At 37.2% G+C, this 24,959-nt stretch overlaps 1 protein-coding gene across 1 annotated transcript; it reads right to left on the reverse strand.

The window, feature by feature from the left end:
• Window positions 1–7,433: 7,433 nt before the first annotated feature.
• Window positions 7,434–8,852, reverse strand: LOC122020773 (chalcone synthase 2-like). Its single transcript, XM_042578791.1, has 2 exons — window positions 8,601–8,852; window positions 7,434–8,519 (listed from the first exon to the last, which is right to left on the reverse strand). Exons 1-2 carry the CDS (start codon window positions 8,776–8,778, stop codon window positions 7,522–7,524), a joined length of 1,176 nt encoding a protein of 391 aa, XP_042434725.1. The 5' UTR covers window positions 8,779–8,852; the 3' UTR covers window positions 7,434–7,521.
• Window positions 8,853–24,959: the final 16,107 nt, after the last annotated feature.

Here is a 24,959-nt window from a genome sequence, read left to right on the forward strand (position 1 = left end):
CCGGAGGCTGAGTCGGACGGAGGTCGGTCCAGGTGTCCCGATGGTTGACGGAAGGTCGTAGAAGATGACTCGGCTCCCACGGGTGGCTGACGCTGCTGCAGGACCCTGCGCACACTCAGACGATCTCCCCTCCCACGTTAGAGACCGAAACCCAGGGAAAAAGTCCCCGGATCAGGCCCTCCGACGCTCAAGTCAGGTCCTTTTTCCCTAGAAAGAACAGAGAGAAGCAGAAGGAAAGACAGTTGTGGAAAAAAGTGACGAGAGAGTGTGTGCGCGTACCTGCATACCAGGAATTTCTCGCCTTTTATGCTTCCCCCTTCTGGAGCCTGCCATCCTGTCAGCAAAAAATGTTAGACGCTGGGCTTTGTTGCCTAGTTCTGGATACCTGTCGTGCTGCTATTTGTCACGCAAGCATCTTTCCTTTTAGGAACCTCCGCCTTCGTACACGATTTTGTCCTGTAGTGGGGGCTAGCTGGCAGGCTACTACTGGTTATGAGGGCATCTTTTCGTTTTAGGAACCTCTGCCTTCGCCCGCATTGTTGATGTGTAATGACTCTCCTCGACGGACCGTTGAGATTCTCCGCGCCCGTATTACTTAGCTCCTCCGATCCATTGTATCCCTGCACCGGCCTACACCTGTGATTCGTATTTCCAAGCCTCCAACTCGCAGACCTGCAGCCCAAGCTGTCTAGACATAGCTACGCTGATCTTCAACCTGCATCCTGCACTTTGTGCTTCCTGGCCCTCAACTGCAGGTCTGTAGATCGGGCTGCTTCTGATCAGCACTGCCGATCCCGACCCACTGGCCTGTGTGCCGCCTGACGTCTTCCCTTGCCTTCCGAATGCTTTGCCCCCTTGATCAATCAGCCTGCCTGACTTCTGACTATCGCACCTGCTCGCCTTTAACCGCCCCGTCAGCCTAACCATTGACTGTCACATCACCTTGACTATTGACCACCACGTCCTCCTGACTTTTGACCGCCACATAGCCTTGACTTTTCCAACCCTTTCCTCATGGGCCCCTCCATTACCAACCGTATCATTAGCAAAATAAAAAATTAGCTAGACATGAGAGTGAAAACTCTCAGAACCGATCGGGGGCCCAGTATCTGTCTGAGCAGTTTAGAGCGCTCTGTTTCTAAAAAGGTATTACAAGATCACTAACTATTCCTACGACTCCTCGGCAAAATGGAGTAGTTGAGAGAAGAAATATGGCTCTATTAGGAATGGTGAGGTCCATGATGACACAGGCCAATTTACCAATCTCTCATTAGAGGGATGCATTATTGACTACAGTCTATGTTCTTAATCGTGTTCCAACAAAGTCTGTGGTTAGCATTCCATACAAACTTTGGATAGGGAGGCAGCCTGTCCTTAGCCATCTTAGGCCATGGGGTTGTGTTGCGTATGTTAGAGATTCCTCGCACAGTATGACAAGTCACGCTCGCAAGGAAAGAAGTGTATCTTCATCAGATACTCTGAACACTCCAAAGGATACGTGTTTCTCGGAGAATATATAGATGACACAATAACTGAGATTGAATCTCGTGATGCCATGTTTCTTGAGAATGATTTTCCAAAGAGAGAAGAAATCGATCGAGACTACACCTTTTATGAGATGGATGATAAGCCTAATGGTACAATCAAGCCCAGTAGCGGGATTCAAGACTTGGTTATGGATCTTGGTTCTAGTGAGAGTTGTCTATCTGAAGGTGGGGAGGCTTTCTCTCCTCGTAGGAGTGGTCGGGGAAATATGCCTTACCGTTATTTCCTAATTGAAAATAAGATTCTCATTGTGACTCCAAAGGATGATGATGAACTGAAGACCTTTAGAGAGACTCTCGAAGGTTCTAAAAAGGTCTAATGGTTAATGGCTATGTAAGAAGAAATGGAACCAATGAAAGTCAACAAGGTCTGGGACTTAGTTGACTTACCTAAGGGTAGAAAGGCCATTGGGAATAAGTGAGTTCTCAAAATCAAGAGGAAGGTCGATGGATCGATCGAGAGATATAAAACTCATATGGTAGCTAAGGTTTGCACACAAACAAAGGGCATTGAATACAAGGAGACTTTCTCTCCAGTAGTTAAGTTTACATTGATCCATTTACTTTTAGCGATTGTCGTTAGTTTAGATCTAGAGTTACACCATATAGACATTAAGACTGCTTTCCTTAATAGAAGTTTGGATAAGGAGATTGACATGGAACAACCCTCTGGGTTTGTTTTAGTAGGTCAAGAAGATAAGGTTTGTTGATTCAAATTCGATATATGTCCTAAAGCAATCATCCAGACGGTGGTACCTAAGATTTCACGAGGAGGTAACATCTTATGATTTTATAATGGTCGAGGAGGATCATTGTGTCTATTTTAAAAGGTTAGATGACTCTTTTGTGATTCCGTCATTATATGTAGATGACATAATATTGGCTGGGAACAATATTGAGTATCTTATAACTATTAAAACATGGTTGTCATCTAACTTCGACATGAAAGACATGGGTGAAGCTGAGTTCTTCCTTGGCGTAAAAATCAAGAGAGATCACTTGAGAAGGGTGTTGGCTCTTTCACAAGAGACCTACATTAAGAAAATTCTAGAGCGCTTTGGAATGAGTGATAGTAATCCCATTGATACTCCAATCGCTAAAGGTGAAGGTCTGAGCTTGGATATGTGTCCTAAAACTCAAGTAGAAATAAGGAAAATGAGTAAAGTATCTTATTTCAGTGCAGTAGGAAGTCTAATGTACGCAATACTATGTACACGACTGGATATATGTTATGTAGTCTGTTTAGTATGTAGATATCAAGCAAATCCTGGAAGGGCTCACTGGAGAGCAGTGAAGAGGATTGTTTGATATTTAAAAGGAACTGCAAACTTCTCTTTGTGTTATGGAGGAGGTGATTTGCAACTTGTGGGATACTCTATTGCTGATTAGGGAGGTGATTTGGATAAACACAAATCTACATCAGGTTTTACTTTCTTGCTCAATGGTGGAGCCATTTGCTGGAGTAGTAAGAAGCAAACATGTGTTGCTATATCTACGATGGAGCTGAGTTCGTGGTTTGCTCATTAGCAATTCAAGACAGTGTTTGACTCCAAAAACTATTAGATGACTTGGGGGTTATAGCGGATAGTGGGAGGCCAGTAATGATTTATTGTGATAATCAAACCGCTATCGCTTACACTCGAGACCTTAAGTTTCATAGTAGAACCAAACACATAGATACTAGATATCATTATGTGAGAGACATCATTGAGAAGAATGAAGTGACTATCAAGTACATTTCAACACACAGTATGGTTGCTGACCCTTTAACCAAACCTATTAGTAGAGACTCTTTTATGGGACATAGAGAGTCATTGGGTTTGTGTTCTTTATAATATGTCTTAGTTTGTATTGACTTAACTATAATGATGCTTAATGGTATATATACCTTCTTGTGCATTGATTGGTCACACTTATATATATAATGTCTTTGTAATGCGCTTATTATATATATGTTCTGTGATATAATAGATATGTCAGGCAGGTAAGGTCAACTCTATCACACGAGTGACCACCTCCAAGAGTAGGGATAAAATAGTTTCTAACTGTAAGAGGTTCTAAGAATAGCCCTGCTAGAACTTAAGTCACCTTGATATGTATTCAAGATGAGGCCATGTGTGACATGACTGATATGGGCGTAGTCACATCCATATTGCCTGCAAGAAGCCAAGTTTCAGATCTCGGGTATCACCTATGAATTGTGATGTCTTTGAGATACTCTTTCAGAGATCTCTGGATAGAGTCTTATGTGTAGACCGAGTCTAATCCTTACACAATGTTAGAGAAAACTGACATATGCCCTTCTAAGAGACGTGGGATTAACATTATGGCACGTATTTCATACCATGTGTGATATATCGATTGGGATAGTGGGAGCCATATTATAAGAGACAATTATATCCCCGAGCCCCATTATGTGAGATCTGAAATCCTTAAGGTTAGATTTCTTGTGCCCTTATTACTTTCGGTTATTTCTTGATGTCATGATTCAGTGTTTGCTACTTTAGTCTATTTATCGATAGCCCGGAAGATAAATTAAGGTGTGAGGGACAAGTCTAGGAAAGCAGTTGAGTTAAGATTGATAGATTCAAGTTTGGGAAAAGAAAGACCAATTGACAATCATCATCATATAATATTCACCGACTAGTCTTTTATGTTTATCTATGTAGAGATTAAAACATATTAGTGAATATAAAATTGAGGGTTATCTGGGGATTACTTTCAATGAGGAAAGTAGTTCGATGGATGTATTAAGTTTTGGATCTAGAGTACAGCAAGATTTTGTATCTTATGATACAATCATGACTGTTCAATCATCCTAACAGGTGCAATGAGTAGTTTTGTATGTAGGTGTGCTCGCAAGTCGCACGACGTTCAACCATATATGGAAGCCTAGTATGGTGATATGATGGGTCACATGAGTTGAATGCTCTTGTATGCAAGTGGGAGATGTAAGGAACATATGCTCACTATGGGACATTGATATATGTAAGTAACCTATACCCACTATGGGACATTGATACATGTAAGTAACTTATTCCCACTATGAGACATTAATATGAAGATAAGTAACTTCCTAATGTAAGTAACTCCCCATTCTTATCTTGTCCTATAAATACATACTTCTTGTGTGAAGTATGAAAGAGAGAAAGAAAGAAAAGGGAAGGGAGCCTAAGAAATAAGAGAGTGATAGTCTCTATCTTGTTGAGAAGAACAAAAGAAGGATATCATCACACATATCACCAGGTTAAAGGTTGAAACGTTGTGACATAACGTTGATAGTTCGAGATACGTGAGTATCATCTCGACTTCAAGCAGTTCATGACTAGAGTTCACAATAATTTTGAAGGTTTACAGTGTCGGCGATTGATGCATCACCAACCAAGGTATAAGATTTAATTTCCATAAAATAGAAGTAAATTGTGTGTTTTACTTTTATAAACATCCTACATCTCTCTTAGCATTTAAGCAGGGTTGGCCCTTAGGCATGTCACCGGGGGTGACGGCCAAGGGCCCCCGATTTTTAGGGCCCCCAAATTTGATATGCATATATAATATATATTATATATAATTAGATTATTTTAATAAAAATAAAAAATATATATATTTTATTGGATTATTTTAATAAAGGTCCAAAAATATATATTGTTGAATTATTTTAATAAAGATCCAAAAAATATTTTTTTATTAAAATTTAAGGGAAAAAATCTAAAAAAAAGAAAAAAGGAAGGTAAATGATCTTTTTTTTTCTCTTTCCAAGATTTTATTTTTTATACAACTCTTTATTTATTAATTTATTTATAGAAGTCATAAGACTCTGAAAAGTAAAGTATGAATCCTGAAGGCTAATTTCCTCCCTTCTTCTCCTTTGAATCTCTTCTAATTAAATCAAAAAAATTTATTTTCTAATTAAAATTTTAGTTTCATCAATATCATCATTCATCAATATATAAACTTACAATGTAAGTTAACTACCTATCTATATTTTTTTCTTATTGTCAATATTTAATATTGATTTTTAATATTGTATTGGAGCCAATATTTTATGATTTTTCATATAGATTTGAAAGAGTTTAAATAAATCATCCCAATTTTAATCATCATAGAATAGATTATATCAATTGCTTCAAGTACAAACAAAGGTTTAATTATTCTTTGACTATTATTTTCACTGCTTGTGTTTGTTTCATTATTAGCTTGTTGTTGGTTTTGTGCGTTTTATTTTTACACTGAAATTTATAGTACAAACAGGTTTGTAAAGAAATATCAATCTTGGAGGTAGAAAAGGAACAAAAGAACAAGAGTGGAACAGATTATTAAAACTCACAAAGGTGTTCTTCGTAAGTTTTTTAAAGCCGATTCTTCAATTGAAGATCCAGTTGATGAATTACAAGAAGAAAATTAAGAAGAACTAAATGATCATACAACAAATGAGCAACAATCGAGTAATCAAGAAGAACTAAATGATCATGCAATCAATGAGCAGAAAGAATTGAGAGGAAATGATGATTATAATCGTACAACGAATGATCGGGAAGAATTGAGAGAAAATAATGATATTGATTTGAATGTAAATGGCTTGACAATTTTATGTATCGAAAATGAGGTGTTAAAAAATTTTGATTTTGAATACCATGATTTTTACTTCTCAAAACACTAGAAGATATAGATTTTTTTAATGATTATTTCATACTTTTTTTTTTGTATTGGTAGGTATTACACTTTTTGAAGAAACTTAGGAAACATATTTTGTACGGTATTACACTTTTTGAAGAATCTTGAGAAATATATTTTATATGAGGTTTATCATATTTTAAATGAAATATATTGATTTTCAAATTTTTCTATTAAATTATATTCAAATTGTACGTTAGTACAAAAAAAAATCCTATAGAGATTTCTTTTCTCTTTTCACCCAAGGGCCTCCAAAAGTCAAGATAGACACTGCATTTAAGTGATACATCAATACTAAGAGGGAAATATTTAGATCCTCAAACTTGTCAAAATCTAGAAGAAATATAATTAGCAACTTGAAAATTTGTCAAAAATACTTTTAAAAAATAAGCACATATGTCTAAATTTAATAAATCAGGACAAGTAATTCTCAAAAGATTAGTGATTGGTAATACGAGGAAGAAACCTTATTATCCGTGGGTCTTGGCGAGATAAAATCGCCATATATCCTAAGAGGCTGCTACTAATCGTTTCGAGGGAGAGTATACCAGAACTTTTTTTTTATAAGACTCCACCATCACTTCGTAATTTCATGCGTCTTCTCCTAGTTAATAAAGTGGCTAGCACCTCTCATGATCACATGTCCTCCAAGAGGAAAACATCTTTTGAAACTTACTATTAGTACGGAATTAATTTCGAACAAAAACATCAACATAAACGATAAAATATGTCACTAGATGTCTTGACAGGGATGGAGTGTCGCGTGGACAAAATAAGTATGTGTTAGGGGATTATTCCTGCCACGTCGGCACCCACGAGGACGTCCGAGGGAGGCCTCTTCATTCCCAACCATATGGCAATAATTTTTCTGCCCATTAATATAGAGTTCATCCAATGAAACATGAGCAGGCGTCTTCACAATAATAAAAAGGGTATCGACTGTTTTGCTGGCTTCATTGCGTGAGAGTTGAGTAGAAATTCAAATTGACAAGTGCGTGAACAGAAGCCTACAGGGAGCGTGGAAATGACAAAATTCTTTGTCAAATTCCGACCCTGACCATTACGACCATTGTCCTATGCCTTTTAACCAAACCAATAAATCCTACAATTTAAGTTGGGTATTCAATTTATCGTCGATTTAATCCAGTAAAAGTTTTCCACCAACAGAAGAACCCACGAAGGGCAACTCGTTAGTCCGTACCAAGAGTATCCTGATTAGAACGCAGATAACATGACCGATCTTATTATTAGAAAAAGCATACGGAAAAACATACATATATAATGCCACGATCCATTGTAGTAATTAATAATTGATTGGCTTGCTGTGCAAGACGACGGTCTCGACGGTGAGTCCAGGGCCGAAGCCGAAGAGGACGCCCCAGTTGAAACCCTCGCCGGTGGTGGCCTTCCCCTCCTCCGCCGACTTGCGCCGCATCTCGTCCAGAATGAACAGAACGCAGGCGCTGGACATGTTGCCGTACTCGCTGAGCACCTGCCGCGTCGCCGCCATCTTCTCCTTCTCCAGCGCTAGCTTGGCCTCCACCTGGTCCAGGATGGCGGGCCCCCCCGGGTGGGCAATCCAGAAGATGGAGTTCCAGTCGTCGATCCCCAGCGGCGCGAACGCCTCCACCAGGCTCTTCTCGATGTTCTTGGAGATGAGCCCCGGCACGTCCTTGAGCAGGTGGAAGGTGAGTCCCACCTCCCGCAGGTGCCCGTCGATGGCCCCCTCCGAGTCCGGCAGGATCGTCTGGCTCGCCGACACCAGCTCGAACAGAGGCCGCTCTGTTTCCAGGTCCGGGTCCGCCCCCACGATCACCGCGCCTGCTCCGTCTCCGAACAGAGCCTGCCCCACCAGGCTGTCCAGGTGCGACTCCGACGGCCCGCGGAACGTCACCGCCGTGATCTCGGAGCACACCACCAGCACGCGCGCGCCGCGGTTGTTCTCCGCCAGGTCCTTGGCCAGGCGGAGCACCGTGCCGCCGGCGAAGCAACCCTGCTGGTACATCATGAAGCGGTTTACCGAGGGGCGGAGGCCGAGGAGCTTGGTGATCTGGTAGTCGGCGCCCGGCATGTCTACGCCGGAGGTGGTGCAGAAGATGAGGTGAGTGATCTTGGATTTGGGCTGCCCCCATTCCTTGATGGCCTTCGCCGCCGCCTCCTTCCCCAGCTTCGGCACTTCCACCACCACGATATCCTGCCGCTCGTCCAGCGACGGCTCCATGTACGCGCACATATTCGGGTTCTCCCTCAGCATCTCCTCAGTCAGGTGCATGTATCGCTTCCGTATCATCGACTTGTCGCCTGAACTCAACAATTAATTAAAAATAAATCATATAATAACAAAATAAACATATGCATAAAAAATACTAGCAACTAACGTACACATTCTTTTAAACTTCTCCTTAAGCTCAGTGAGGTGCTCGCTCTTGGTCATGCGGAAGTAGTAGTCAGCGTAATCAGCCTGGTAGACGACGTTGGCTGGAGTGGCCGTGCCGATGGCCAGAACCGCCGCCGGACCCTCCGCCCGCTGACTCCGTCGGATCTCCTGGACTTTGTCCATCGTAATATACGTGTGTATATACCAACCGCTGCACCGCCGCTTGCAGGAATCTACTACTTATGGGAACTAGGTGAAGAGACGGAGCGAGCAATTTATAGACAATGAGAAAGAGGAGTAGAGGACGCATGATTTGGCACGTCGGGTGGGTTCGGTTTGGTGCATCCGCTGGCCACGAGGCTTACCCAAGGGTGGAGCCAGCCCGCCTGATCTATGATCTACTCGGGCTGATGCGAAGCCAATGACAGAACCCATCCAGATGACTTATTCGGGTTGATCTGAGACTATGGGCAATGAATGTCAATGTCGACATTGCCACCCTATTTTTTTTCCCACCAAAAAACTTAGTTTTTCTAGTATCGACGCCGTTGATCCCCGGGCTATAGCCGAGTAGACTATAACCTAGCTTTGCCCGTGTGCCGAGCTGATATTAAGCCCCGAACTACCTTCCTCTTTCTTGTATTCTTTCTTTCTCTTGTCGTTACAGTATCTTAGTTTTGCGGATTATTCAAAATACGTAGTCATTTTTAATTGATCAAATATCTCATTTCCAATTTTTTTCCATGATACTTTTTTTTACTGTTCATTTTTAAAAACTCGAACCACTTTATTTTTTTTCTCAAATAAAAAACATAATCTCCTCTATAGTCTCCATAGAAGAGTTCGCTTCTAGGGTGGACCGATGACTTATTGTCCCGTGTGTCAAGCTCTGTTTCAGAGTATGTAATCGTTATGCTAGGGAGAATTGCTATCATTGAGACTGTCATCGTGACCAAGAAGCTCCTTAGTAGCACCGGAATGATTGCGTAGATCGTTAGTACCATCTTTCTCATCCTTGTTATTGTTTTCCTTATCATCGAGATGGACTGTGAACAATAGTTGAACGAGTTAGAGATACAACAGTTCACCCTCCTTAATATCCCCACCATCTTGACACTTCTCTACACCATCGTCACTATCCAAGTGAGAAAATAAATGAGATGATTATGATCTAATCGCTTAGATATGTGATAATAATAATTTCTTTTTAAGATAATTGCATTAAATTTGATGAGTTAAAAAATATTAGATGTTATTGTCTAATTGAATTTTAAATTTCACAAGGATTGTAAAGGTTATCCTATTTTAATTATTTTTTGGTATTTTTTCTAATGAGATTAAAAAAAAATATTAAGGAATTAAGAGAGATGAACTTCTATTAATTATGATTATCTCTTAATAATTCTCAGTATGGTTACCCATCTATATTAGAAGTAGATACTTCTTAGTTACCGGATATGTATTATCTTTCTTTTTCATTTTATATTTTTTCCGGACGAAAGATATGTGCTTATTATAAAATTAAATACATTGTACTTAACCACTATATTTTTAAAAATAATTTAACCATGAAATAATTTACCCAAATATTTCATAATATTCATTTTAATCTAAAAAATACACTTCACCCACTTAATTATACGATGGTGGACAACTCGCGTGATCTATCTGGGTTAATCCTTGGCGGTGAGTTATGAGCGGTCCCGAGCTACCTAGGTAGATCTTTTGGACCGCTTTTTATAATCCAGAGGATGATCCCTAAATATGTATTGGTAGAATATATAACCTCTACTTATAAAATAGATAGGAATTATTTATCCTCATTAATACATACTTAAGGATCATCCTTTAGATCATAAAAAATGATCCAAAGGATCCGGACTCCCTGAGCTACTTACTCTTTCTCTTATTTTTTTATTTTTGTTTTTTTCCTTTCTCTAATGCCCCGCTCATTAATTTTCTATGCTGTGAGTTTACCTACTTCCTTTTTTCCTGCTTTAGGGCATCCACGATATGGATATTTCTTTAAATATCCTTAAATGTTAAATTTTCATGAAAAGAGAATATTAGAAATCAACAGGTAAAAAATTCTTTTAATGGAGAGGGGATATTAAAATAAAAGCTTATATAATTAAGCATGATAAAAAAAATTTAAAACCTATTACAATAAAATCGAAATCAATACCGATACCTCATGTTCATAAACATTAATTTAAGGCTTTAAGCATGAAGTAATTTATCCAAATATTTCAAAATATTCATTTTAATCTCAAAATACTCTCCACTCTCGCAATTATCTAAGCTCATATTCTAACTTTTTATTTCACTCATAAAACCTGAGTTTATGGGTCAGGTTTTTCCATTTAATTCACAACTACGTAGGTTTATTATAAATCTATGACTTTCATTTTTATTTGGCATTTAATTTTTTTTTTTATAAAACTACATCTTGGTACTCATAATTCATTTTATTTTATTTTTAATATTAGACTTCAATATTTTCACTCGTATTTTAACTTCAATATTAGCACCCCTTTCGTGACAATTCATGTTATTCATTTAGTGCAGCAGGGAAATGCCATTAATGCAGTCACTTCACGATGCTCATACAGCAGCACATCACCCATGCAAGTTTTAAAAATACAGCGTTTTTACCGGATCACAAAGCAGATAAGTTTTTAAAATGATCAAATTGGATAGTTTTAAAATTATTAAATCATCTATCTATATCTATAATTTAAAACAGTTGAATCGATTTTTCTATATCAAAATGTTATAATTTTAATTAAATCAGTCGACTTGCTCCCACTATGATTGTCTAAAAAGTTTTTTTTTTTCTAAATTTTATTGTCAATAAGAAAGAAAAAAATATAGAAAATATAAATGTGCTTTTATGCTAATATAAAAGTCAGTCGTGAGTTTTAGATATGTTTTAAACTTGGATGTGTGATACGGTAAATTGTCTAAAATTTAATTACGATGAATTGCAAGAGTCGATGAAAATCAATATGGAAACTAATAATATTTTTTTTAATAATTCTATTAGTCGTATAGTGGAACTAAAAAAAAGCAAAGTAAAAGTGTGTGGAGAGATTTTAAATCCGTGGATGATGCCCGTACTTGAGTGATTATTGGTACCATAGATAGAAGTGAAAAATCTATGAAAATCATGGCGGTAATTTCTTGCAAAATATGCATGTTTTAATAGTTTCAATAATTTCTCAATTTTAATTTTAATTTAATTTTTTATTAATTATGACATCATCGGCCACTCAATCATTGTCGACTGAAGATTCAAATCATGGAGGGGGACATTATTGATTCTTAAAGATTCAAATCATGGAGGGAGACATTACAAATCATGGAGGGGGACCTTATTAATTCTTGAATTTATGCACATGCAAAATTTAGAAATTCTCTGAGAATAATCAAATGGCACACTACTTTCAGCGTCCTTCCCATCTACCCCTTTAGGAAACATTAACTTTCCCTGCACTTATATTTAATATATTCGACCATATTTAAAATATTTAAATTTTAAAATAATTTTGATGATTCTAACACATACACCTCAACATCTCTCTCATTTTCTCTCCTTGTGGAAAACAAATATCTCTTCTTTTCTCTCACTTGTCGATTTATGCAACTCATTTGTTTTTTAAAAAAAAACTAACTATTAAAATCAGAATGAAGATTTGATATCAAATCTATTTTATTTAAACTTTACTCTTTTATATGATTGTAAATTTATAAAAATCTAAATAGTATAGGTCCATTAGTGAATTTTGATGAAAATCTAATGATCGACTTAAAAAGTGTTGATTGCACTCATTCTAAATCCTGTGAGTTTCTAAAGTACCAATGAGTCCAAATATGTCCTCCTTACTATTTTCAACCTTCCTAGTAGTGTCAAAGAGAAAAAAAAGTCTTCAACTAGAATGCTTAGGCCTAGTTTCCTAGAGACTAGGACCATGTTGAATTTTATCTGAGAGCATATTAAGACCAAGTTGGATATGGTATGGGGAGATCAAACCCAACTTGGTCATGATCTTCTCTGAGATCAGGCCCAACATAGCATGAGACTAAGACCAAGCATTCTAGTTGAAAGTTAGCATAATATTGCAGCACATCTGGGAGCCCGAAATAAGTAATGGATGACACTTTTGGACTCCTTGCGACCTTAGAAATCCATAATACCTAAATGAGTACAATCTGAGCTCTTTAAGTCGATAAGTAGGTTTTAATTGAAATCCATAGATGGATCTAGGCTATTTAGATTTTTACAAACTTGTGTTAGTATTAACCCTTAGAGTCAATTATGAGATGATTGATAAAGAAAATTTCATATCATATTTCATTAATAAAGATAAAGTTTATGGTTATTATATCTATGCCAGATGAATAAGATGGCCTGGGTATAGGGTCTGATGTGGGGGAAGAGAGGAGCGGGATGAGAGGGGAAGAGGGTTTGGGGTTTTGGTTTTGCAAACTAGCTACGTGAACGAAGGGAAGGGAAGAAAGAGAGCCAAAATATGTTCACGTGTTTTGAAGAGAAGGAGAAAATGTTGGATTTTATCTACATCAGCTCGCCATGTCTGCTGTCGTCCATAGACGCCTATATAAGGATGTGCAGAGTATCAAAATTGTATGTGTATATATATGGTTGGGCCAAGTAGAAAAATAACTTTACGAGGTTCGGGTGAAGAACCAAATTGACGTCGAGTGGGTGTAGAAAGCGAAAGTTGCCCTAAAAACTTTGCAAGATAGGCTTCACTCAGAGACCGCTCGTCGAGCGACTATATTGGCCGAACTTGACGAGAGGATTGTCGAAATCCAACACCTCTCCACCCAACCGGAATACTCAAAGGCCAGCTAGGTTGTGGAACTCACGACACAAACTCAATTCGCGACTGAATGGCAATAGAAGGTGGACGCCCAAGAAATTGAGCTAGAGACGCTTCGGGCGAACTTAGAGGTTGATCAGGCTGCTATAAATGCCAGTAAATATGAAGTAGCAAGTCTTTTGACTGAGCTGATAGCCGCCCGAGCGGAGCTAACTTCTTATCAAGAAGGGGAAAATGATCTATTTGAAGAGAGGAAGAAGACCCTCTTAGCCTAAGAGGCTTTGAATATGCTGATCATCGATTCTATCATCAACGCTCTTAGTCATACAGCCAACAGTGCGATTAAGCAACTTCAAGAAAAAGGCTACCTAACTTCAGCTCCTCCCGTGAACTTCCTTGACCGTCAAAGACTTATCAAAGAACGCCTGCCTAATATTTTCTTGTTTTAAAGTAGTCTCTCTACTCATTGAAGAATAGTGATAATATATAGTTTTGCTCTTTATGTGATCAGGATCATCACCCTTAATATTGTTGAAATTATCTCTCACTGTGCCGAGCACATTTTCACGGTTGGGTGTGTGATAGAACACTCAAATAAGGATGATCTCGTATTCGTGCAGGACCAAGATTGACCAGACTGAGACCAACCAGTTTCTAAGATTTGGACGAACTTTTAGGTCAGACAGTTCCTTAAGCGCTTGAAAAAAGTGGAGGGGTAAGAGACCTATCTCTGCTTAAGGTCGACTAGTCATCAAGGGGTCTTAGTATTAACCGCTTAGCGACGGGGGCAAATCTACCTTGATATAAGTGCCAACTTTTTATGATAATAATGTACTTGTCCTATCCGTCATAATTGTGCACTTCTTATTAGTGACACATGTTTGTCAACCTTACTTTTCTAACATACCAACTGACACACCTTTTTCTAGGATCATGTCACCTCGTCCTCTGATCCGACGGCGTTGATCATTAGCCTGATTTCCATTATCCCAATTCGACAACCCACGTTAAGAGGGGTATTTAAAGAGTTTCCTTAAAGAATCTTTTAAAAACCCTAAATCCTTCATCTTCGTCTTCTTCTTCCTCCTATAGCTATCAATTTGCAATTTCTAGTGACCTTGTCTTCCCCATTCTCCTCTATTCAATCTCACTATTTGAATCATTCTCTTAGTCCTCCTGATGGCTACTTCTGGTCTATCTTATACCCATCTAGTTTCCTAGTTTCTTAGCATAGACCTTGATGATATTCGATGCAACTATGACATTCTCCCCTCTTTGCATGTCATGGTACCAATTACGCAGGCTCGTCCCCACCTTCCTCCTCCACATTACATAGCTTTCTTTAAGGAGAAAATGCAGTCAAGCCTGTGATTCCCTCTCCCTTCTTTTCTCATCGAGGTGAGCCAGTAGTTTTGCATTCCTTTTCAACAGCAAACTCCCAATTCTATTTGTGTAATATGCGGGCAATTCATTATTTTCTGCCTATTTGGGATTTCTCTCTCCCTATTTATTTCACTACTTCTTTCATCCCTAACAAGTAGTTGAAGGTTGTTTTCACTTTGCTTTCCGACCAAAACTCTATCTTTTTTGAAAATTCCTGGCACAAGGCAGTTATTAGAAGAGCAACTACTTTTTCACCTGCCTTCCAAATCCGGTATCTTGGCCACAAATTTGGAAATAGAGCCTCCTGCATGCGCCCACCCTAGGTGACCTCGATAAAGAACCATCCCTTAGTAGGGTCATATCAAAATTAACCGCACTGAAGTTTGATATTTTGATGTCGCTTCAAGAGGAGTTGTTATATATTTCGGATTGAGTCCAACTAGATTAGAACTGACCCTCTCCTTCTGTAAGACTCGAATTCTTTCCTTCTACTTGGTCTCGAATAATATTTTCTTATGGTTGCATTTAACAAGTATTATGAGTGAAGCTAAGACCATTTCTATAATTTTCCTTTTTGGTGGATCTCAGGTAAATAAAGACACCCTAAACTAACTAGGTGAGGAGATTTAGGTTAAGCGTGAGTCTGAGCTAGCGGCCTTAATTCCTAGCATTCCTTAAATAATAGCAACTCCCTCTGAGTCTAGCGAATCTGATGTCCCGCTCGCCAAAAGATGCCGCTTGAGTGCTCTAGTCATATCTGAACGATCCATACCTAGGAGACTGCCTACTAAGCTTCTGACTTCCTCCACTCAAGGAAAGGAACCAATGATCGTGGCTAACCCTCTGCCTAGATCTTATATTCTCGGGTAGCCCGGTGCTTCTCTTGCACCTTCTCCTGCTCGGCAACCAAAGGCGACTGTGGAAATTTATCGTCCTACATCACTCGTCCATTCTTCCCTATAGTTTGGCTCTGGTCGAGGCATTTTCGTGAGGTCGGGCTTCATGCCCAACCCAGAGCGCCAATTTAAGTCTACTTTCAACCTTCCATCCCAACAAAGGATGACCTCGGCTCCCTCCTCCTATAGGGTATTAAAACTACAAGGACAATCGGCCGAGACCTGGGAGAGTACAAGGAAATGCCCAAAGGATCTCTCTAACTCTGAGCGTGCCTATGAGTACACGTGGACTACTACTACGGTAAGTTTCTAATATCTCTTTTGCCAAACAAACTTTTTTGCTAACCTTCTTCAACGTTGCCTATTTTTAGTTTTTCACCACCGAATTAAATTTAATCCACCTAGCGGTGGACCTAGAGAGAGACAGTAAGATCCTAAAGGAGCGCGTTCAAGAATTGGAGCTCTCAACCTCCAACCCGAGCGAGGAGACACCAAGGTAACAAAAGGAGGTAAAGTTCCAGGAGGGGCTATTAGCAGGCATGGAGCAAACTTTGAGAGAGTCTTTGCATCTGGAGGACTCTTACCAAGAAGATAAAAGAAAGTTAGAAACTCTATTGGTTGCCAGCAAGTCTAAGGTCCGAGCAGAAGTAGCCTTAAAAACTAAAGCACTGTTAGACTTAGCTAGGCAGACCACCCTGCTACAAGAGATGAAGACTTCCCTAGCTTCTGTAACAATCCAAATTTCCTCAATTAAAGTCCTAAAAGTTCTTAAAAAATATTTAGAAATTCTTTAGAAAAATTCTAGAGATTTTTAGAAATTTTTAGAGTATTTTTATGTAATTTTTGGAGTTCGTTTGGTATTTTTACCAAAAGAAACAAGTTGCAAAAATAAAGAAAATTAGCCGAGATTCAAACCTGCAACCTTCGGCCGAACCAAGCCTTAAGCAAATCCGGCTGACCAAGTGGTCAAGCAGACGGTTCTGTTTAGAAAAGGTAACAAAATTTATTTAAGATAGTTAACAGAATATTGGATTATAAAAGGAATAAGTTGATGTTGGATTTGTCTGTTTAGAAAAGGTAGCGAACTTATTTAAGATAGTTAACAGAATATTGGATTATAAAAGGGATAAATTGATGTTGGATTTGTCTGTTTAGAAAAGGTAGCAAATTTATTTAAGATAGTTAACGGAAATATTAAGTTATAAAAAGGGAGAACTTAGGGATTATTTTCCAAAACCTAAACCTCTCCTCTCCTTTTCTCTCCCGACAGCACAACGTCTCCTGTTTGGGCGAAGGAAAAAGGGGGGGGGATCTAGGGTTCCTCTCCGGCGACCGCCCAAGGGGGATTTCCGGGAGATCTTCACATGGTTGTGATCCTCTCGTCAAGGGGAAACAGTGAGCATGAAGAAGGGGTCGAAGCTTGCAATTCCCGCAAACCCTAGAAGTTTTCTTTCCGGTTGTAAGCCCAAGAATGCAAAGGTAAGTGCTTCTCACCTGCAGTAGGAGTAGTTTCGGACCTTTGATCTTCTAGAATTCGAAGCATGAGAAGCGCTTATAGTGCATATTTTTAATTAAGCCTATAGTGCAGATTTTAATTAAGCTTATAGTGCAGATTTTTAATTAAGCCTATAGTGCAGATTTTAATTAAGCTTATAGTGCAGATTTTTATGTAGGCTTATAGTGCAGATTTTAATTAAGCTTGTGGTGTAGATTTTTAATTAAGCCTATAGTGCAGATTTTAATTAAGCTTATAGTGCAGATTTTTATGTAGGCTTATAGTGCAGATTTTAATTAAGCTTATAATGCAGATTTTTATGAAAGCTTATAGTGCAGATTTTAATTAAGCTTATAGTGCAGATTTTAATTAAGCTTATAGTGCAGATTTTAATTAAGCTTATAATGCAAATTTTTAATTAAGTTTATAGTGCAGATTTTTATTAAGTCTATAGTGCAGATTTTAATTAAGCTTATAGTGCAGATTTTAATTAAGCGTGTAGTGCAGATTTTAATTAAGCTTGTAGTGCAGATTTCTCAGAGCTTAAAATGCAGATTTCTTTAGAGCAGATTTCTTTAGAGCTTGTAGTGTAGATTTCTTAAAGAGCTTATGGTGCAGATTTCTTTAAAGTTTATAATGCAGATTTTTGGTGGAACTTGTAGTGCAGATTTTTGATGGAATTTATAGTGCAGATTTTTGGTGGAACTTGTAGTGTAGATTTTTGGTGGAACTTATAGTGCAGTTTTTAAAGAAAAAGAATATAGTGCAGTTTGGTTAAATATTATTGTGAAGAATTTATGTTTGCATAGTATGCAGAAATAGTGTAGCATAGAATGCAGAATCTTGATTAGTATAGTATGCAAAATTTTGATTAGCATAGTATGTAGATTTTTGTTTAAGCATTTCAAAGTTAGAATTTGCTTAAACATTTCAGTTTCTTTTTAAAGAAGCATTCTTTTAGAAGTATTAACAAGTATAAGAAAGATAAAGAAAAGAAAGAAAAAGGTCAAGGCCTTAAGTAGATCCCAAAGTCAAGACTTTAGGGATTTTGGCACATAAGGTGTTTGTTAAAATGCCGAGACATTATATATTAGAAGTATTAAAAGATAACAAGTATTTTACTTTTATCGGTGACGCTGTGCTGGACTCTCAGTTGTCCTTGGGTTGGGCTCCCATAGTCGTCCCTAGGTTTAGATAACCTAGTAGTAACGACACGGCCGACGGTCGACGACCCGAGGGTCACCAAATGGGCCTCCAAATAGGCCGCCAAATGGGTCGGGTCGTTACAATAGTAAACCCACTAGATTCGGGACTAGCTACCTTGGGTCTAGTTAGGGATGCGTGCATAGCAAGTACAGTTGCCGGGCCCAAGAAGAAAGTTGATTATTATTTTGTAGTATTATAAGTATAAGTTATTGAACAAATAAAGTAAGTTTTACATAAGTATAAAAGTATTTAAGAAGAAGTTTTTAAACAAGTGAAATAAAAGAATAAGTTTAGAACAAATTAAATAAGTTTCATTTTGTTTTAAAAGCAGCAAGTTGAGTTTTCTTTTATGCTAGCATGTTATTTAGATTAGCTTATTGTTCTTTGCTATTTTCTGAGCATGAGTAGCTTTACATGTTTAGCATTTCAGCCTGTTTGATTCCTTTATTATTAGATGAGCATGAGTAGTCTTCAGTAAGTAATCAGTTAAATCATGTTATAGATATATGTACATGCATATCGAGATTTTGTGAGTTAGATAGTGCTTACTAAGCATTTTGCTTATAGTTTGCATTTCCTCTTACTGCAGATACAGGAAAAGGAAAAGTTATAGCAAAGGAAGGCGACAAGGAGGTGCAGATGGATGTGTGATGCCTGGACTATAGAAGCCTTGGGACCTAGCATAAGAATTTATTAAGATTGTCATTTATTAAGAATGTATTAGATGAGTCATTTAGTCTTCTGCTGCTAGTTAATTGTATGTTTTGAGTTCTCCGAGAGTTTTAGGAATTTCTATCAACATATGAACAAGGATAGTTAAGTAAAGTTAGTAGTCCAGTAGCGTTCCGCCCTCACAGTCCAGTAGTGAGGAGGGTGGGGTGTTACAAGTTGGTATCAGAGCAGTTCCCATTCTCCAGCATCACACATCAGCACCATCTTTGCCGTCTTCAAGTAAGAAAGTATTTAAGTTTCCTTTTATGCTTTCTTTATTATTTGCAGTATGGAGTAATTGCTTATATTTAGTAAGATAGAAGTTTTGTTTCTCTTATATTCATATACATAAGTATGTTTAGAAAGGATAGAGAAGATATCAAGCCTTCCAAGGACCACTAATTGGTACGATGCGATATGAATAATAGAGGACCGAGAAGTTAAGAGATTAAGGAACAAAAAGTACCATTAGTGAAAGTCATTTAGAACCAGAAGCACGAGGAAGTTACTTAGGAGCGTGAAGACAGTATGAGACAGAGAGATCTAGAATTATTCTAAGTTCGAGGACGAACTTTTTATAAGGTATGGGGGATTGTAACAACCCAAATTTCCTCAATTAGAGTCCTAAAAGTTCTTTAAAAAATATTTAGAAATGCTTTAGAAAAATTCTAGAGATTTTTAGAAAATTTCAGAGTATTTTTATGCAGTTTTTGGAGTTCGTTTGGTATTTTTACCAAAAGAAACAAGTTGAAAAAAATAAAGAAAATTAGCCGAGATTCAAACCTGCAACCTTCGGCCGAACCAAGCCTTAAGCAAACCGGCTGACCAAGTGGTCAAGCAGGCGGTTCTGTTTAGAAAAGGTAGCAAAATTTATTTAAGATAGTTAACAGAATATTGGATTATAAAAGGGATAAGTTGATGTTGGATTTGTCTGTTTAGGAAAGGTAGCGAATTTATTTAAGATAGTTAACAGAATATTGGATTATAAAAGGGATAAATTGATGTTGGATTTGTCTGTTTCGAAAAGATAGCGAATTTATTTAAGATAGTTAACAAAAATATTAAGTTATAAAAAGGGAGAACTTAGGGATTATTTTCCAAAACCTAAACCTCTCCTTTTCTTTCCTAGCGGCACAATGTCTCCTGTCTGGGCGAAGGAAAAAGGGCGGGGGGGGGGATCTAGGGTTCCTCTCCGGCGGTCGCCCAAGGGGGATTTCCGGGAGATCTTCACATGGTTGTTATCCTCTCGTCAAGGGGAAACCGTGAGCATGAAGGAGGGGTCGAAGCTTGCAATTCCCACAAACCCTAGAAGTTTTCTTTCCGGTTGTAAGCCCAAGAACGCAAAAGTAAGTGCTTCTCACCTACAGTAGGAGTAGTTTCGGACTTTTGTTCTTCTTGAATTCTAAGCATGAGAAGCGCTTATAGTGCAGATTTTTAATTAAGCCTATAGTGCAGATTTTAATTAAGCTTATAGTGCAGATTTTTAATTAAGCCTATAGAGCAGATTTTAATTAAGGTTATAGTGCAGATTTTTATGTAGGCTTATAGTGCAGATTTTAATTAAGCTTGTGGTGTAGATTTTTAATTAAGCCTATAATGCAGATTTTAATTAAGCTTATAGTGCAGATTTTTATGTAGGCTTATAGTCAGATTTTAATTAAGCTTATAATGCAGATTTTTATGAAAGCTTATAGTGCAGATTTTAATAAAGCTTATAGTGCAGATTTTAATTAAGCTTATAGTACAGATTTTAATTAAGCATATAGTGCAGATTTTAATTAAGCTTATAGTGCAGATTTTTAATTAAGCTTATAGTGCAGATTTTAATTAAGTCTATAGTGCAGATTTTAATTAAGCTTATAGTGCATATTTTTATGTAAGCTTATAGTGCAGATTTTAATTAAGCGTGTAGTGCAGATTTTAATTAAGCTTGTAGTGCAGATTTCTCAGAGCTTAAAATGCAGATTTCTTTAGAGCAGATTTCTTTAGAGCTTGTAGTGTAGATTTCTTAAAGAGCTTATGGTGCAGATTTCTTTAAAGTTTATAATGCAGATTTTTGGTGGAACTTGTAGTGCAGATTTTTTATGGAATTTATAGTGCAGATTTTTGGTGGAACTTGTAGTGCAGATTTTTGGTGGAACTTATAGTGCAGTTTTTAAAGAAAAAGATTATAGTGCAGTTTGGTTAAGTATTATTGTGCAGAATTTATGTTTGCATAGTATGCAGAAATAGTGTAGCATAGAATGCAGAATCTTGATTAGTATAGTATACAGAATTTTGATTAGCATAACATGCAGATTTTTGTTTAAACATTTCATAGTTAGAATTTGCTTAAACATTTCAGTTTCTTTTTAAAAAAGCATTCTTTTAGAAGTATTAACAAGTATAAGAAAGATAAAGAAAAGAAAGAAAAAGGCCAAGGCCTTAAGTAGATTCCAAAGTCAAGACTTTAGGGATTTTGGCACACAAGGTGCTTGTTAAAATGCCGAGACATTATATATTAGAAGTATTAAAATATAACAAGTATTTTACTTTTATCAGTGGCACTGTGCTGGACTCTCAGTTGTCCTTGGGTTGGGCTCCCATAGTCGTCCCTAGGTTTAGATAACCTAGTAGTAACGACACGGCCGACGACCCGAGGGTCGCCAAATGGGCCGCCAAATGGGTCGGGTCATTACAATAGTAAACCCTACTAGATTCGGGACTAGCTACCTTGGGTCTAGTTAGGGATGCGAGCATAGCAAGTACAGTTGCCGGGCCCAAGAAGAAAGTTGATTATTATTTTGAAGTATTATAAGTATAAGTTTTTGAACAAATAAAGTAAGTTTTACATAAGTATAAAAGTATTAAAGAAGAAGTTTTTAAACAAGTGAAATAAAAGAATAAGTTTAGAACAAATGGAATAAGTTTCATTTTGTTTTAAAAGCAGCAAGTTGAGTTTTCTTTTATGCTAGCATGTTATTTAGATTAGCTTATTGTTCTTTACTATTTTCTGAGCATGAGCAGCTTTACATGTTTAGCATTTCAGCCTGTTTGATTCCTTTATTATTAGATGAGCATAAGTAGTCTTCAGTAAGTAATCAGTTAAATCATGTTATAGATATATATACATGCATATCAAAATTTTGTGAGTTAGATAGCGCTTACTAAGCATTTTACTTGTAGTTTACATTTCCTCTTACTGCAGATACAGGAAAAGGAAAAGTTATAGCAAAGGAAGGCGACAAGGAGGTGCGGATGGATGTGTGATGCCTGGACTATAGAAGCCTTGGGACCTAGCATAAGAATTTATTAAGATTGTCTTTTATTAAGAATGTATTAGATGAGTTATTTAATCTTCTGCTGCTAGTTAATTGTATGTTTTGAGTTCTCCGAGAGTTTTAGGAATTTTTATCAACATATGAACAAGGATAGTTAAGTAAAGTTAGTAGTCCAGTAGCGTTCCGCCCTCACAGTCCAGTAGTGAGGAGGGTGGGGTGTTACAAGTTGGTATCAGAGCAGTTCCCATTCTCCAGCATCACACATCAGCACCATCTTTGCCGTCTTCAAGTAAGAAAGTATTTAAGTTTCCTTTTATGCTTTCTTTATTATTTGCAGTATGGAGTAATTGCTTATATGCGCTTTAGTAAGATAGAAGTTTTGTTTCTCTTATATTCATATACATAAGTATGTTTAGAAAGGATAGAGAAGATATCAAGCCTTCCAAGGACCACTAATTGGTACGATGCGATATGAATAATAGAGGACCGAGAAGTTAAGAGATTAAGGAACAAAAAGTACCATTAGTGAAAGTCATTTAGAACCAGAAGCACGAGGAAGTTACTTAGGAGAGTGAAGACAGTATGAGACAGAGAGATCTAGAATTATTCTAAGTTCGAGGACGAACTTTTTATAAGGTATGGGGGATTGTAACAACCCAAATTTCCTCAATTAGAGTCCTAAAAGTTCTTAAAAAAATATTTAGAAATGCTTTAGAAAAATTCTAGAGATTTTTAGAAATTTTTAGAGTATTTTTATGCAGTTTTTGGAGTTCGTTTGGTATTTTTACCAAAAGAAACAAGTTGAAAAAAATAAAGAAAATTAGCCGAGATTCAAACCTGCAACCTTCGGCCGAACCAAGCCTTAAGCAAACCGGCTGACCAAGTGGTCAAGCAGGCGGTTCTGTTTAGAAAAGGTAGCAAAATTTATTTAAGATAGTTAACATAATATTGGATTATAAAAGGGATAAGTTGATGTTGGATTTGTCTGTTTAGAAAAGGTAGCGAATTTATTTAAGATAGTTAACAGAATATTGTATTATAAAGGGATAAATTGATGTTGAATTTGTCTGTTTAGAAAAGATAGCGAATTTATTTAAGATAGTTAACAAAAATATTAAGTTATAAAAAGGGAGAACTTAGGGATTATTTTCCAAAACCTAAACCTCTCCTTTTCTTTCCTGGCGGCACAGCGTCTCCTGTCTGGGCGAAGGAAAAAGGGGGGGGGGGGGATCTAGGGTTCCTCTCCGGCGGTCGTCCAAGGGGGATTTCCGGGAGATCTTCACATGGTTGTTATCCTCTCGTCAAGGGGAAACCGTGAGCATGAAGGAGGGGTCGAAGCTTGCAATTCCCGCAAACCCTAGAAGTTTTCTTTCCGGTTGTAAACCCAAGAACGCAAAAGTAAGTGCTTCTCACCTACAGTAGGAGCAGTTTCGGACCTTTGTTCTTCTTGAATTCGAAGCATGAGAAGCGCTTATAGTGCAGATTTTTAATTAAGCCTATAGTGCAGATTTTAATTAAGTTTATAGTGCAGATTTTTATGTAGGCTTATAGTGCAGATTTTAATTAAGCTTGTGGTGTAGATTTTTAATTAAGCCTATAATGCAGATTTTAATTAAGCTTATAGTGCAGATTTTTATGTAGGCTTATAGTGCAGATTTTAATTAAGCTTATAATGCAGATTTTATGAAAGCTTATAGTGCAGATTTTAATTAAGCTTATAGTGCAGATTTTAATTAAGCTTATAGTACAGATTTTAATTAAGCATATAGTGCAGATTTTAATTAAGCTTATAGTGCAGATTTTTAATTAAGCTTATAGTGCAGATTTTAATTAAGTCTATAGTGCAGATTTTAATTAAGCTTATAGTGCATATTTTTATGTTAGTTTATAGTGCAGATTTTAATTAAGCGTGTAGTGCAGATTTTAATTAAGCTTGTAGTGCAGATTTCTTAGAGCTTAAAATGCAGATTTCTTTAGAGCAGATTTCTTTAGAGCTTGTAGTGTAGATTTCTTAAAGAGCTTATGGTGCAGATTTCTTTAAAGTTTATAGTGCAGATTTTTGGTGGAACTTGTAGTGCAGATTTTTGGTGGAATTTATACTGCAGATTTTTGGTGGAACATGTAGTGTAGATTTTTGGTGGAACTTATAGTGCAGTTTTTAAAGAAAAAGATTATAGTGCAGTTTGGTTAATATTATTGTGCAGAATTTATGTTTGCATAGTATGCAGAAATAGTGTAGCATAGAATGCAGAATTTTGATTAGTATAGTATGCAGAATTTTGATTAGCATAGCATGCAGATTTTTGTTTAAACATTTCATAGTTAGAATTTGCTTAAACATTTCAGTTTCTTTTTAAAAAAGCATTCTTTTAGAAGTATTAACAAGTATAAGAAAGATAAAGAAAAGAAAGAAAAAGGCCAAGGCCTTAAGTAGATTCCAAAGTCAAGACTTTAGGGATTTTGGCACACAAGGTGCTTGTTAAAATGCCGAGGCATTATATATTAGAAGTATTAAAATATAACAAGTATTTTACTTTTATCAGTGGCACTGTGCTGGACTCTCAGTTGT

Source organism: Zingiber officinale, chromosome 9A, assembly GCF_018446385.1.
Source record: "Zingiber officinale cultivar Zhangliang chromosome 9A, Zo_v1.1, whole genome shotgun sequence".
In the NCBI taxonomy this organism is placed as follows: domain Eukaryota; kingdom Viridiplantae; phylum Streptophyta; class Magnoliopsida; order Zingiberales; family Zingiberaceae; genus Zingiber; species Zingiber officinale.